Genomic DNA, 12,602 nt, shown 5'->3' with positions numbered 1-12,602 from the left:
TTGGTCCCTTCTGGCATTAAAACTGATGACTCCATCTATTGCTTATTTGAAACACAATTTGACTCTAAACTTAATAGCAGCAGACATAAACTTCCTTAATAAAATGCCAAAATGGAATGGAGGAAAAGAGGGCAGTTGTAGCCCCAAATGCTTCAAACCAAGGAACTGCAGGTCTGCTTTCACCTGCAGTTCGTGTTGAAGAAATTGATAAGTGTTAACATATCTTCAGATCACTGAAAGCAAATTTTGATACACCAGCATAAAACAAAAATGACATTTCTAATTTCTAACTAAATTTTCAGAAGGGCTAATGTCATTATTAGTCTGAGTCATGGGCAAGTTGCTTACACACATAGGGGGCTGCTTCTGGAAAGACTTCATTATATCCATCTGACCCACATCTGACCCACAACAACATCTACCTCAGCCTTTTTTTCAGAGGAGCTCTATGCACTAAATCACCAAATTATCTTGCATTCTTAACTTGAAAACTAATGACAGGGTGGTAATCTTTCACACTTTTTGTATGTTAAGGCATAAAAATACATTGGGCCTGATTCTGAGCTCTTGCAATGGCACTGTGCCACAGAAGTGGCATCTACATGTGCATATCTGGGGCATTTGCATATTGCAGAGGCTTAATAGAATTGCAGTAGTTGAATAGAAAACTCTCATCCTAAGAACTTATAAACAGATGGTGCTACTATTCCTGAGCACCAGTGAGCTCAATAAAGAAGAATATGTGGTCTTTTTTTACTTTTTTAAACAGGAATTTGAGAGTTACGACATCAATCTGTGCTGATGTTATAGTCTACTGTCTAAGCCTATGTTACAAATGGACAATCAAATGAGAATTTGCAAGTCAGAAGAAACATCCAGATCATCCTTAGATAAGCAGATTCCAATCATAATATTCAGACAGTCCTCTCATGTCCGTGCGGTGGGCTCATCACTTCACTTCAAGTAGGGATTTTTGCTGTGCTTGTTCTAAGCTGCAGCAACTAGAGGAGACTTGTTAGCCACTTATCTGCTAATTTTGGACAACAACGACTTTTATAATAGTACAATCTAGTTCTAGTGCAAGTTCATTGTTAATTTTTGCACCCCATACACTGCAAGTTTAATGGCTGAAGACTAGTTCTCCTGAAACTCATCTTGCCTCTGAACAGCCAGAGCTTCCATCTCTTCTGTTTCACGTAGCCACACTGCAATGACGTGGTTATCTCATGGTCATTTCAAGGGCTGTGGTATGGAAACCTTATTCTTTGCAGCATGTTCTCTCACAATGGCAAGCATTAGCAAAAATCTCCTATTTAAACTTTCCCATGTAGTTGTGCCTGGCAGGGAGGGCTCGCCAGAGCAGTTTTACTGAAGTTTTGTAAAGGTGTTTACTCCTGGCAGGGGAGCAGCAATAAACAGTTTGAGATGGGCTACTGGGAAGAAGCTGCTGTCTGGGCCATCTCTTGGAAGAGTCTGTGTCCGTCTTCGCAGTGCATGAGGAGTTCCTTTCCTCTGTGTTAGCAGCATGGCCATTTACTACAATTATACTTCGACAAAGCTCTAGCTGGCTCAAACTTAGAGGGATCTGCTCCCAGTGTGGGAGAGCTGTATATCTGTGCCCATTCAAGTAGCTTATGGATCAGGAAAGCAATCCCATGAACTCTGCTGCTTCTCCCCTTAAGGAAATTTCTTCAAGAGTCACTTTAAATCACAGTTTATTCACAAACTCTCATCTGCTTAAAGTTTATTTAGTTTCACTTGCTCACTTGATTTCCTAATGGAAACCTTTCAGTTTAACTGGGAACCACAGATATATTGGAATTGAGATAGTTTTGATGTTGTCTGCAGCATATATTTATAGCTCTATTTATTCAAATACTGATGTCAATATATTGCAGATCTAGCTTTCAGCTGTAAACTGGTTGAGAAGGTTTCCCTTTGGAAACACATTAAAGACATTGCTGCCTTTCCCCTCTCTTTGCTTTTTTGGCATCTTTGACCAGGATAGCAAGAGAGAATGAATCAGTAAGTGGAAACTGCATCCCCTGTCATTTCAAATCATTGGCCATGCACCAAATTCACACAAATCAGCAACACCCTTATCATCTTGGTTATTTAAAGCTTGTAGTGGGAAATGCAGCTGTAGTAGAGAAGCCACAGAATTATGCCATGATATTACTTGGTATGAGAGGCACATATGTCAAGAGCAGATGAGATTTCTACTGAAAACTTGATGCAAATTCTGAAAGTCGGGAATGAAAACAGTTTCATTTTAAAATGCACATATGAAGGCAGTGAGACCAACCTGAAAGATTTACTGGAAGAAAGTTGGCAAAACACCCATTTTGCATAATTTAGAACAGTTAATGCTATGGGTGTTTTCCTTACGAATCTCCCTTACCCTGGCTTGCACTGACTCTGCACAACTGCACTGTGTCCTAATTTGTGGAAAGTGTTCGGCTTCGCAAACGTAGCAACTCTCTTATGCTATAACAGTTAGAGTTTTGGAAAGAGAGAAAGAATCAGACAGACAGACAGGTCAGGCAGAGAATTCCGAGCTAGAAACACATCACCTCTAGCAGCTCCTGAAACAATTTAGTGGGTGGGTTGTTATTTCCCCTCCAACCACAGCACAAAAAACCAGCAGCGAGTTCTACAGCTCTAAGGCAGATTTAGCAGGGGGAGAATCAGACACCAGTCCTGCCCAGGTAGAATGTCAAGGATAAACTGAAATTAAATTTTCACACACTGAACACCATTTTAAAGCCTGTTTTGACGTTTAGTTTTGAGCAGAAATTGCACAATGTACTTCAGAATGTCAGACTAGAAAGACTTACATTGCGACCAAGCAGAATACACTTCTACAGATTAATACTTGGTTGTCTAACCACATTTTGGTAACAGCAGACAAAATAACAGCAGTAATGGAAGACAATAAGAAAAAAATCCAAGGCACAGCATTATTTGGAAAATACATAAATGAGTTAAGGTTCCTTTTAACACCAGAGGTTTGTCTGTATCTGGAAACTGGTACAATAAACTGGTCTGCAATGGATGTTTAAGCATAAGCTCTGAACTAGACTTCTACATTTTTCAAATAATTCTCTTCTGGATTCTCTTTCTCTTCCTTCCCTCCCTCCCTCCAAGCTCATCACCTTTGTACTCAAAATGTCCCTATCTCAGTCATTTCTGTTCCCTACCCAGGGCATCCTCAGCCCATTCCTGTCTCAATTTCCTTGATCTTCTCTTCTCTTCTCTTCTCTTCTCTTCTCTTCTCTTCTCTTCTCTTCTCTTCTCTTCTCTTCTCTTCTCTTCTCTTCTCTTCTCTTCTCTTCTCTTCTCTTCTCTTCTCTTCTCTTCTCTTCTCTTCTCTTCTCTTCTCTTCTCTTCTCTTCTCTTCTCTTCTCTTCTCCTCTTTCCAAAAAATACCTACTCTGTTGTGTTCACATGTCATTCTTACAGCTGGTCCTGCTGTACGTCTCCCTAACCAAGTAGTCCAGGTCCTCTCCTCTGCAAACTCCATGTCTGATTTGCACTAAATGCTCAGTTCCATACCAGATGACTCCCATTCCCCACCACATCTGCTGATCCTGTGTCCCCTGTATGTTTATATCAAACATCTCCTTTTATGCCAAGGAAAAAGAAAAATTCTGAACAAGCTGAAAAAAACACTGGAGGTAGAGACCTGCCCTCAAGAATTTCAACCTGCAGGGAGAAAGTTAGCAGAGCTAAACATAGTTGGAAATGGGCTTTCAAACAGAGAAGGTAACAACTTGAGTAGCAGATGCTGCCCCGTTGCAAAGGAGAGAACTGATGGGTGAAGTTCAGTCCTTCTGTGCAGGGGCTGGACTACACATTGGTAGCTCTTATTTAAGAGATCCTGGCTCTGACAGGCCTGTTGGAGGTGGATGCCATGAGACTGGCTGCCTAGAAGCCAAATAGTAATAAGTAGACAGAGAAAGTATATGAATAGTTGAGAAATTCTGTCATATCTATAAAGAAGATTTTAGACTTATGTGTATTTACCAAAAATAAATTGGTAGAAGGCTGAACTGAGAATTCAAACTGGATGGCTGCAGTTGTAACATCTTCACGTGATAAACCTTTCCCGAACTCATTTCTTAAACCATGCAACATTTTCAAGGGCAAAATTTTGTTCTTTGGTACTCTATCCCAATTCCTGTTCATGAATCTTTACCTAATACCCTCTGCAGCTTGCTCCTCTGAGGAAAACTGTAGATACAACATGGAGTAGAAAGTCCTCCAGAGTGTCACCCAAGGAGAAAATTTTGCCTTCAGTCCCATCACACAACTGAACTGCTTATGCAAACTTCTGCTGCACCCAAATGATTTAATTGCTAAATCCACAATTATGAGCAAAGTAACAGAGTAAGATCAGTTAAAATGCATTAATACATTGCTGTTTTCATCAGTAAAATTACACTGAAAATGGACTAGAAAGGCAAACTTCAGGTAGCATTATGGTGGCTGTTGCCTAAAGTAGAAGCCAGTGAAAAGCTTTGCATTTACTCCTGTGAAAAAAGCCACAGAAGATCTGTGACTAACCACAACATTACATCTCTCATAAAAAAAAATATGCCAGGAACGTGGCGTGATTTTCTCCCAGCTCAGCCAATTGCTGAAACCTCTCCCCTGCTAGATCACTTGATCAAATATCATGGTAGGATATTAGTAGGATTTTGAGACAAGCCTTGTTCTGAAAATGCAATTCTCTGTTGACTAAGAGTTTGCCACATAAATAATGCAAAACTAAATGCAAAGCAGCAGCTGAGAGGTGATACAACACAGTAGTGATTTGCCAGCCTCCTTTATTTAAAGCACAAAGATGTGAATGAATGTATGAAAGAAAGACCCCATGCATCTGTCCATGAATGTACTGACTGCATGTAGTATTTCACAGTATATGACTGAATTAAATTCTGCTACTTGGCGTCACGTTCAGACGGCAAACTGTTCTTCAAGCACATATGTCACTTCTCAAGTCTACACCAATTATTTCTGTTTAAAATTTTCTTGAGCTGGGTATCCAGTACCTGGAGCTTTTGCTCACAAGGCCCTCACTCACTGCAGCTGGGCCTCCCACATGCAGTTTGAATGGCAGACGCTGAGTACCACCTAAATATAGGAAATTACCTTTTCAAAACCTGGCTGAGGAATGCTATTGATGTTTGACACGTTCTAGATTTAAATTAGACCTTACCCATTTCTCCCCAGAAGAAAGGGTTGATTCCACCTGTTGTGCAGTTGTACACCAACATGTTTTTTGGCCTGGAAAAGAGAAAGAAGTATTATTTTAAGGTGTGAAGAAAAACACCCAAAGCTTTATTAGAGGAGTCTGAAAGCTATCAATCAGCCTAAGAAACAATATCAGCTCATAAAAATTGCAGAAGAGGGCATGTTTCATAAATACGAAAATAGAGTACAAAATACAAAGTACTGATAAGATTCAGTGGGATTCTGGAAAACATATGAAGTTAATAAAGACAGATGGAGTTCAAGAAAAAATCATCCATACATCACTTATCAAAAATTATAAAAACAATAAGAAAAGCATGCATACTGACAAATTTATGAGTTTTAAAAATAATTTCTCTCAATATTTTGTAAATAATTGGCTTGATCTGGCCTCAGGAACAGTATGTATTTAACAATCATTTACTTAATGAATATGATTTGCGCTACTTTTTAACTCCATTTTTTTAGGGTAGTGATTACAAATCACATTTCAACAAAAGTCTAATTTTAATAACAAATAAAGCTTGATTGTTGTATTTGAACTAAATATAGATCATACTGCTTTTTTATTTCTTCCTTTGATATAGTGCAAGAATTAGCCAAAAAGCTTTTTTGATCTAAGCCTGCCTTGCCAAGGGTGCAAGTGCAGCGTTTTTCTTACTCTACATTAGTGGGTGGAACCATGTGCCAAAGTGCTAGAAGAGGCGAGACCTGGCCTTGAACAGGGGACAGCAGTTTGGCTGGAGGATACAGCATCTCAGTGCTCCTCAGGTACCTGTGGTGCTCGGAGCCTCTCTCCACAGGAGGAGGGTGCCTATGAGGAACCTCTCTTTTAAAAATTCCCGTGACTGAAGAGACGCGAAGACAGAGCCCTAAACCTGAGATAGGAAATCTCACACAGTAATACTTGAAAACTGCATTTGGATAGTGTACAGGCTTTTTGTTTTGTTTTGGTTTTTTTTCGTGCTTTGAAATCATGCCATTTAACTGAATATTATAATTACTACTAATCCCTAGCAGACTTGTAGGGATGCTTAGGACTGACAACATGTGTCAAGCTATGAATACATGATCTCCTGTAACTCTGAATTACAATGATTTCTCCATTTTCCCAGTTTCCAGTGAAGAGACTCTTCCTGTTATTTTTTTTTTCCATTTTCCACCCTCCATGTGAGTCAGAGACCTTGGTAAAATGTAGAGCTTTGCAGAGCTTCTATGCTATATAGCAAAGATTGCAACTTCCTGCTAAGTTTTAGAATCTAATTTCCCTCATTAGCGTCACCTGCCCTGAAGGATACTGACTTCCTACTTTCTAATTTGATGAGTTGGAAAAAACAAACAAACAAAAATCCCAAAACAAAACAAAACAAAACCCCACATACATGCTGCTGTTTTTTTAATACAGATTGCTAATCTTAGGGTTGTGCCCAGCTAGGCAAAGCATTAAATCAAGTTCTGCAATTGCTCTTTTAGCCTAATGATTATTTGTGTGGGAAGTAGATTAAATCCATGTATCTTTCGACAATGAAAATTTAGAAAAAAAGGCACTTCTACCGTGGCCAGAGCCAGCAAGTCTACCTGCATGCTGATGTACTACTGCTCATCCGAACATGTTCATCTCCTTTTCCAGCTGTATGGACAGGCTGTAGCCCTCTTCATCTGGAGCCTCTCAGCGGTTTATATGTTGGGGAAGCCATATTTATTTTTCCCTGACCATACTGCTTTGACTATTACTGATGGAGAGGGACGAAACTATGAGAAAAATAAATCTGAAAAGCTGGTGAGCTGCCTTTTAAGATCCCTTTAGGATCTCTGTATTTGGGTTACTCTATGCAGCTTTTCTCTACCCTCAGTTCAGAGGGCTTACTCTGCCTTGCAAAGTGAAATATTTGTGCCTTTTATTTGCCTGGTATTGATTTCTCAGAGTTGCATAAACCTCCAGAATAATCCATGTGGTTTACTCTGTAGGGCTTCCTACCTAATGATTAAGGTCAGAATCAGAGGTTCACAGAAGACCTAAAATCCCTAATGTCACTTCTACATACCCTTCTCAACAATGCAAATCAAATTTTTTTTAGATCATCTGCCCTGTCATATGAAGCCATAATACATTCATTGTGCAGCATTTTCCAAGGAAAAGAGGCAGAGCATTTTCACCAAGAAAACTCTAGAAGCCACTTGAAAAGCAACTCAGTGTGGCTGTCTGAGAAAGGAGGCCCCAAAAACATCTACAGTAAGGCTCTTGATCTTCAGAAAAGTGATTTCTGAGAGGCGGGCTTGTCAGCTGAGCCTATGTTGTTCTGAGAAATAGGTCTCACCTGTAGCTTTAGAGATCTCGTCACTCTAAAGCCTGCCTTTATTACTTTTGCTACACTCTTAATCTTTGCCAACCCAAGTGAGAAAACATGAACCAGAAAACAAATCAACGAGGCTCTTGCACAGATTTTATGTTAGCTTCTGGTTCCCTTTAAAGTCCTGGTGTAGACAGTAAGTGCCCAGGTCTGGCAAACAAGAGTGCTTTCCCACCTGTGCACAGCCGTGTACCATCCAGCTGCAAGGGTGAGGTTGATGGCAACGTCTACTGGAATCATATCTGCCACGGCTTCGTTGTTGGCGATGACAGTCCTCAGAATCCCTTTGCCTGCCTGTGGGACAAAGGAAAACAGTCACTGATGCAAGGCCATGGTAAGATTTCATTGTCTGGGATTGAGGACAGACTGTCACATTAGCACTTTTCAAACTTGGCACCTGCTGCAGAAGATTATTTGGTTTCTGTGAAAATAAAGATTGATCACACATGGATCCCACTGTTCTGCATTTTCATAGGAAGTCTGAAACATGCTGTCATCTGTGCCATGTATAAGAAAAGCTGTGATTCTTATTTAACTCAACCTGTAAGAAATACCTTAGGAAAGAAATAGATTTGAATTTACTCAAATAAAATTCCCAGTGATACCTGAAGTTACATTTTCTTAAATGACACAGGCAGACAGAGGTCTGAGTGTCCCTCAGAGACAGTAGTCACTTTGGAAATGGCACCAATAGGCTTTTCAAAGAGTTTACTCCCTTTCCTTTGGAAGCGTTCACACCCTCTTCCTTTCCAAATCTGTGTCTGTTAAGCACAAAGATACAGTCAAGACACAGCCCTTGCCTTGAAGAGTTCACCACCCAGCAAAGCTCAGGAAATGAATGAGTGACAGTACAAAGTACTGACAACAAAAGAAGAAAGGTAGGCAAGAGCAGATTATTTTAATTTTGCTCTGGCTGAAAGTGCATTTGTCAGGGAGTCAGGCTCCTCAAAATATATATATCTAATTGGAATACTTATCAAGGGGTTTTCCCGATGACCAATTAGTCTTTGGAAGTTCCACAGGAGAGACATGGCAACAACATGGAAGACTGAATCAGAGAGGACAATTCAGTAATATAGAAATTTGGAGGTGAAATGGGGTGAAGGAACTTCACCTAGTGTGTCAGGTATAAGGGCAGAACAGAGTAAATAAAAAAAGAAAACCCCAGTGGCAAAGTTGCAGTAGAGTTGTCTAACATGTGGGAAATAAAATGCAATGAATTTGAGTTTGATGTAGAAGCAGAGGACCCAGTGAAAGAACTGGAAGGATAAAAGTGTTAGTGAAGGAAAAAAGCTGTTATAATTTAGATCCATGTAAAACCAAAGGAAGGGACTGGGTGAAGGGGCAAAGGAATGTGCTCTACAGACCCATGAATCTTTAAAATTTAGGACAAAGGAAATGTTACAGCATTTCTTCTTTCCTTCCAACCTGAGACTCCCATTTCATAATGAAACAGCTCTCCAGGTGTGAAAGATGCAAGTTTTATTGCAACAAGCAGACAGGAAGTGCCTAGTTGTGCAAAAACCCTTGCAGGGGAAGTCTGGGTTGAAGAAAGACGTGCTGATAAAAGCATTTAAGACTTGATACGAACTTGTAAAGCACATGCCGTTGTCTGTTGGTCATTGGTGGATTTTAAGGGACAAAGCATCCCCTGTTTGTGAGGTTAACCGTTTGGTTTTTTTGTTTGCTTTGTTCTGTCTCTCTCTCCCTCCTTTTTCCTATAATTGGATGGTGTGTAACATTTCACAGCTTGCAAGTAACCAAACACCACTTACAACCAATATAATTTTCATCACCTAAGCCTCCTGAGCAGTCACATCTCACCCTTGATGCAGCTGGCAGAGGGATCATAGAGAGAGACTCAGACACAGGGAACCACGTTCAACTTCCCCAGAGGTCTCCAAGCATCCGCCTCAAACCCATGGTATGCAGTTCCCCTCTGCTGTCTTAAGCTGAACTACAGTTATGCTTAGACACTAAAACCTTAACTTGCAACATGACTATGATTTTTTTTTTTTTCTATTCTTCCTACTACTTATTTTTCAAGGGAAAAATAGCAAAAAGAAGCAAAGCAGCAAATCAAACTCAGCTCTGAATTTTCCACTTCTGTGAACATATGCCCACTAGAGACCACTGTGTGACCAGCTATCACGTTTTCACAGGTACACTAAAGGCCTGTTTGAGGTCTTCAAAACTAGGAAGTTTTGATGGATCTGCTGCAAACATGCCTGTATTTAGAGCAGCATGCAATGGCCATATAAACATGGATAAATTAAACGTTTCATACACTGTGTATTTAATAAAGACTTCAGGTTTAAACGTTTTAAGTTATTTTTTACACTGGAAATGGTTTAGTGCTTCTTTATCAGGTATGGTTTGATTTCTGTTTATGGTTGCTGCCTTTTTTCTCTTCAGTGAAACAGAAGCTACTGTAGCTGAAGCCTCCAAAACAATTTCCCAGTCCGAGTTTGATGTTTCTGGACAGCATCCCAGCTGAAGCCCTTTGGGGCCGGCCACTGCACAGAATATATATTAAACCACAGTTCTGCCCTGCAGCTTCACTGCCTTGCAGGGAAGAAGGTCTTTACATGTCATACGGAACAGCAAGACAAAATGCTTCAATTACAGTCCAACGGAAATGTAATTAATTTCATTTTGTTTTTCAGTCAACAAAGTTCTCCCCGCAGCAGCTGGAGCAACTGTAGGCAAAAGAAAGTTAATTAAAGTATCAGGAACAACTTGAACTCCCATATTTCATGAGTATTTAAAAGAAATATTATCTATTTGTGGAATGAAATAGTCATCACTACAATATTTGAGTCTGGTTGAGGAAAAAACAAAACAGAACAACAACAAACAAAAACCCCACAACAACTTGCAAGCTTTAGAGTTCTGATTCTGCCCAGATGATCCCAAAAATCATTTGAACCAAATCCGAATATGGAGGCTATTCTCCATATAGGATGAGCTTAGGTTAGAAGTGGTAATGGAGTGTTTTAGCATGAGGGGAAATTTTAAAAAAATAAACAAACACCAAAATACTTCCCTTTTGCTTTTTCCATCCTTAACTGAGGCTAATAAAGCTACTTGACTAATAATAAATACACTTTGTAATACAGATGTCTGAGATAGCTGGTTGTAATCACACACATTCAGGTAATCAAACTAACATGTAGCTCACATGCTGAAAGGTTAATTTTCAGCTACCAAACAGGATTTAGCAGTTCACCATATCCAGGCACATTAATTCAAAACATGTATTTCTTTTTCTTCTCCCACTCAGAAGAAGCCTCTTAGGGTCCCTGATAATAAACACCTTTCACTTCCAGAAAACTAGTACCAGTCCAACTAGGCTCAGCAGCAACTGGAGGTGATATGAGACAAATACTCTCTGTCAACACTGGCAACCCTCTCATCACTTTTCCACATTGCGGAGTCTCTGCTCCTGACTGATGCCAGCCAGCATCACTGCCTGCGGGGCCAAAGACCCATTGGCACAGACAACAATCTCATCTCTAAACGTTGCACCTACTGTCATTGCTCTTTGTCCTTTTTCTTAGTTAAGTCTTGATATAAGCTACTGCCATCCAGCGGGACCTGGACAGGCTGGAGAGTTGGGCGGGGAATAACCTAATGAAATTTAACAAGGGAAAGTGTAGAGTCCTGCATCTGGGCAGGAACATCCCCAGGTTCCAGTATAGGTTGGGAAATTACATATTAGAGAGCAGTGTAGGGGAAAGGGACCTGGGGGTCCTGGTGGACAACAGGATGACCATGAGCCAGCACTGTGCCCTTGTGGCCAGGAAGGCCAATGGCATCCTGGGGTGTATTACAAGGGGGGTGGTTAGTAGATCGAGAGAGGTTCTCCTTCCCCTCTACTCCGCCCTGGTGAGACCACATCTGGAATATTGTGTCCAGTTCTGGGCCCCTCAGTTCAAGAAGGACAGGGAACTGCTGGAGAGGGTCCAGCGTAGGGCAACGAAGATGATTAAGGGAGTGGAGCACCTCTCTTACGAAGAAAGGCTGAGGGAGCTGGGTCTCTTTAGTTTGGAGAAGAGGAGACTAAGGGGGGACCTCATTAATGTTTATAAATATGTAAAGGGTGAGTGCCATGAGGATGGAGCCAGGCTCTTCTCAGTGGCAAACAATGATAGGACAAGGGGTAATGGGATCAAGCTGGAACACAAGAGGTTCCGCTTAAATTTGAGAAAAAGCTTCTTCTCAGTAAGGGTGCCAGAGCACTGGAACAGGCTGCCCAGGGAGGTTGTGGAGTCTCCTTCTCTGGAGACATTCAAACCCCGCCTGGACACGTTCCTGTGCGACCTCACCTAGGCGTTCCTGCTCCAGCAGGGGGATCGGACTAGATGATCTTTTGAGGTCCCTTCCAATCCCAAACATACTGTGATACTGTGATAATTACACATCATCATATTTCATCACTGAAGAGTTCAGTGCAGATTAGACAATTTTTATTCTTTCTTTATTTCCTGTATTGAAGGACCTCAGAGCTTCAATCCTGAACCAAAAAATACCATCTCTATTTCAAAATTATTTCAGTACCAGTCAAAGTTTTTACATACAAGGGAAGGGAAGTTATTTACTACAGTGATCCTGGAATTTCAAAATCTTTACTTTCCATAGAGTTAATTTTGAGATAAAGATACAGGCTGGCATCTATGTGTGAAACCTGGCCTAAGTGAAACAACTACTAGATTTGCTGTTGCATCCAGTAAGGCTAGAAATTTTTTGCATTGAGGAATAGAAAATATTAGTTAATGGTATGAGTGGCAAAGGATAAGCATATAAAATACCTGCAAGATCTAGTGTAAGTTCCTAAAATGGACACTATTAAAAAAAGACAAGTATAGGGACAAAACTTCCAAATACTTCACCATTAGGTGTTTTTCACTTGTTGTCAGATTAAAAGAAAATAAAAAAGGAGGTGAAAAATGCTTTTTAGATGACAAAAGATTTGATTGGCATGATTTTATATGG

The 12,602-nt window shown here is 40.4% G+C and overlaps 1 protein-coding gene across 3 annotated transcripts in view; it reads right to left on the bottom strand.

The window, feature by feature from the left end:
* Positions 1 to 12,602, bottom strand: part of FAR2 (fatty acyl-CoA reductase 2) — a 152,592-nt gene that overhangs the window by 14,645 nt on the left and 125,345 nt on the right. For all 3 annotated transcript variants that reach the window (XM_065034192.1, XM_005510514.4, XM_021298406.2), the window contains exons 7-8: positions 7,783 to 7,901; positions 5,222 to 5,289 (exon numbers count right to left, since the gene is read on the bottom strand). In XM_065034192.1, the coding sequence (XP_064890264.1) occupies positions 5,222 to 5,289; positions 7,783 to 7,901 (187 nt within the window). The remainder of the gene's footprint in view (positions 1 to 5,221; positions 5,290 to 7,782; positions 7,902 to 12,602) is intronic.

The sequence above is a fragment of the Columba livia genome, chromosome 1 (assembly GCF_036013475.1).
Source record: "Columba livia isolate bColLiv1 breed racing homer chromosome 1, bColLiv1.pat.W.v2, whole genome shotgun sequence".
NCBI lineage: Eukaryota > Metazoa > Chordata > Aves > Columbiformes > Columbidae > Columba > Columba livia.
Note: the sequence above shows the minus strand (reverse complement) of the source record. Positions and strands in the feature narration are given on the sequence as shown.